The following is a 2500-nucleotide window of genomic DNA, read 5'->3' as shown; positions in this document are numbered from 1 at the left end:
CTGGTTGTATAGAAGTCTATGCTTCATGTGTTAAAGCTGCATTCTCTCTACTGACCACCAGGGGGCGACTCCTCTGGTTGTATAGAAGTCTATGCTTCATGTGTTAAAGCTGCATTCTCTCTCCTGACCACTAGAGGGTGACTCCTCTTGTTGTATAGAAGTCTATGCTTCATGTGTTAAAGCTGCATTCTCTCTAATGACCACCAGGGGGCGACTCCTCTGGTTGTATAGAAGTCTATGCTTCATGTGTTAAAGCTGCATTCTCTCTCCTGACCACCAGGGGGCGACTCCTCTGGTTGTATAGAAGTCTATGCTTCAAGTCTTAAAGCTGCATTCTCCCTACTGACCACCAGGGGGCGACTGGTTGTATAGAAGTCTATGCTTCATGTGTTGAAGCTGCATTCTCTCTCCTGACCACCAGGGGGCGACTCCTCTGGTTGTATAGAAGTCTATGCTTCATGTGTTAAAGCTGCATTCTCTCTCCTGACCACCAGGGGGCGACTCCTCTGGTTGTATAGAAGTCTATGCTTCATGTGTTAAAGCTGCATTCTCTCTCCTGACCACCAGGGGGCGACTCCTCTGGTTGTATAGAAGTCTATTTAGAGTCAAACAGACCATAAAGCAAGGTATGCTTTAGGGCGGGGCTACAAGGTGATTGACAGGTCGATATCTCTACGTAATATTTATAACTTTTCATCACTGAGCTCAACAGATTGATAGAGAGTCTAAAATAAGAAGGGTTGGTGTCGTCAGCCACATATGAACTGTTGTGCGGTGCTTCCTGTGAGTCCTAAAGGGGTTCAGGCTCCAGTGAGTCCAGGTCTGGGTCCTACCTTCTCTTTCCGGTGAGCACTGAGTTCAGGTACTTCTTAACGGCCATCTGTTTGCGGAAGCGGCTGTAGTTGTCTGTGAAGATGGCGTCCGAGTGGCGCTTCACCGGCTCCTCCATCAGCTCATCACTGCAGAGAGGAGAGAGCATGAGAGGAACCAGGAGGGTCTGGAGGGTCTGGAGGGTCTGGAGGAACCAGGAAGGTCTGGAGGGTCTGGAGGAACCAGGAGGGTCTGGAGGGTCCTCCTCTCTTTGCTGTGTGACTCGTAACAAACATGGAATGAACTGCGACACCTTAAATGAACCTTTAAAACAGTTTTCTTGACTCCAAAAGGCGAAACGCTTCCTGTGACGTAAATGTTACAACAATTAAGTCCAAATAGAAATAAAAGGGGCAATTTAATTTCAGTTTGAAGACAAAATAACTGCCTGTCAGAATAAAATTGATAATTTCTCTTGAAACAGTATTTTAGGACCTCAGACTTCTCATTTACATATTTTCTTCAGGTTTTTATACTATTTTAGTGTTTAATAAATGGTCCACTTGTCCCCATGAGACATATTGCTCTTGTGGTTCTTTTATTAAATAGCTGGGCATCAGGAGAAGGAGGATGATTTATTTTAAAAAGTACAATTCATGTTTCACAAATCTGAAAGCTGGTCTGTAATTTTAAAATCTCTATTTAACACATTCCGGATCTGAAGCCGATAGACAATAAAAACAATAAATACAATAAAAACAATAACAATAAAAACAATAAAAACAATACATACAATAAAAACTATAAATACAATAAAAACAATAACAACAATAAATACAATAAATACAATAAAAACTATAAATACAATAAAAACAATAAAAACAATAAATACAATAAATACAATAAATACAATAAAAACAATAAATACAATTTCTTTTTAAAACGCGACATTGAGCCTCGGCCCGCTGAGGTCACCTACCTGACCCGCTTCCCGATCAGAGACTCCAGGTACCTCCGCGCTGACAGCTGCCCGAGGAGCTTGCTGTACCCGCTGGTGAACAGACCGTCCGCGTGTCTCGCCGGCCTGCACAGCACCGGACAGTGACGTCACAACCCGCTCCTCCTCACAGCAATGAGAACAAACACCGGCCGGTCCTCTTACCTCATGGACGTGTACGGCAGACTCAGCGTCCGGGAGTACAGCACGCTGCACAGGGCGATGAGGAACAGCAGCTGGGGGCCGGTCCGCCGTAACATCGCGTTACACCTGAGGATGGAAACCACAGTGAACACCGGGAGGACGGCTGCCCGGTGTCCACCGACCGGGACGGAAGAGCCGTCTGGAGCCCTCGTGCCAAGCGGAATTCGGTCCGAGGGGAGCAACTTAAATTGTGCGTAATTACGCACGACTGGCTGCAACTGTCCCGTCCCCGGAAGTGTTGCGCGTCCCGTTCCTGCACTGCCCGTGTCAAGTACTCCGAGTCAATATGAATGTGCAATTAAAATATAGTCTAAAAGAGAGAATTTACTTGATTAAAAATGACTTCTGATTCATTGACCCACTCCCCCCGTCCACCAACACACGGCACAGAATAACGTCCCCACCAGTGTTCCCAGTAGATGACAGAATAACGTCCCCACCAGTGTTCCCAGTAGATGACAGAATAACGTCCCCACCAGTGTTCCCAGT

The 2500-nt window shown here is 45.9% G+C and overlaps 1 protein-coding gene across 5 annotated transcripts in view; it reads right to left on the bottom strand.

Annotated features, from left to right (window-relative positions):
- vip (vasoactive intestinal peptide) overlaps positions 1–2500 on the bottom strand; it is a 4787-nt gene that overhangs the window by 1940 nt on the left and 347 nt on the right. The window contains exons 1-4 of one of the 5 annotated variants that reach the window (XM_034551654.1): positions 2452–2500; positions 1973–2077; positions 1790–1894; positions 834–959 (exon numbers count right to left, since the gene is read on the bottom strand). The exon at positions 2452–2500 is cut by the window's right edge and continues 75 nt beyond it. In XM_034551654.1, coding sequence (XP_034407545.1) covers positions 834–959; positions 1790–1894; positions 1973–2067 — 326 coding nt within the window. In that variant the 5' untranslated portion in view covers positions 2068–2077; positions 2452–2500. Of the gene's footprint in view, positions 1–833; positions 960–1789; positions 1895–1972; positions 2078–2217 lie in introns of all 5 variants that reach the window. The other 4 variants (XM_034551653.1, XM_034551652.1, XM_034551649.1 and 1 more) reach the window with 4 other exon arrangements.

This window comes from Cyclopterus lumpus, chromosome 15 (assembly GCF_009769545.1).
Source record: "Cyclopterus lumpus isolate fCycLum1 chromosome 15, fCycLum1.pri, whole genome shotgun sequence".
NCBI classification, from domain to species: Eukaryota; Metazoa; Chordata; class Actinopteri; order Perciformes; family Cyclopteridae; genus Cyclopterus; species Cyclopterus lumpus.
This window is presented reverse-complemented; position numbering and strand designations above follow the sequence as displayed.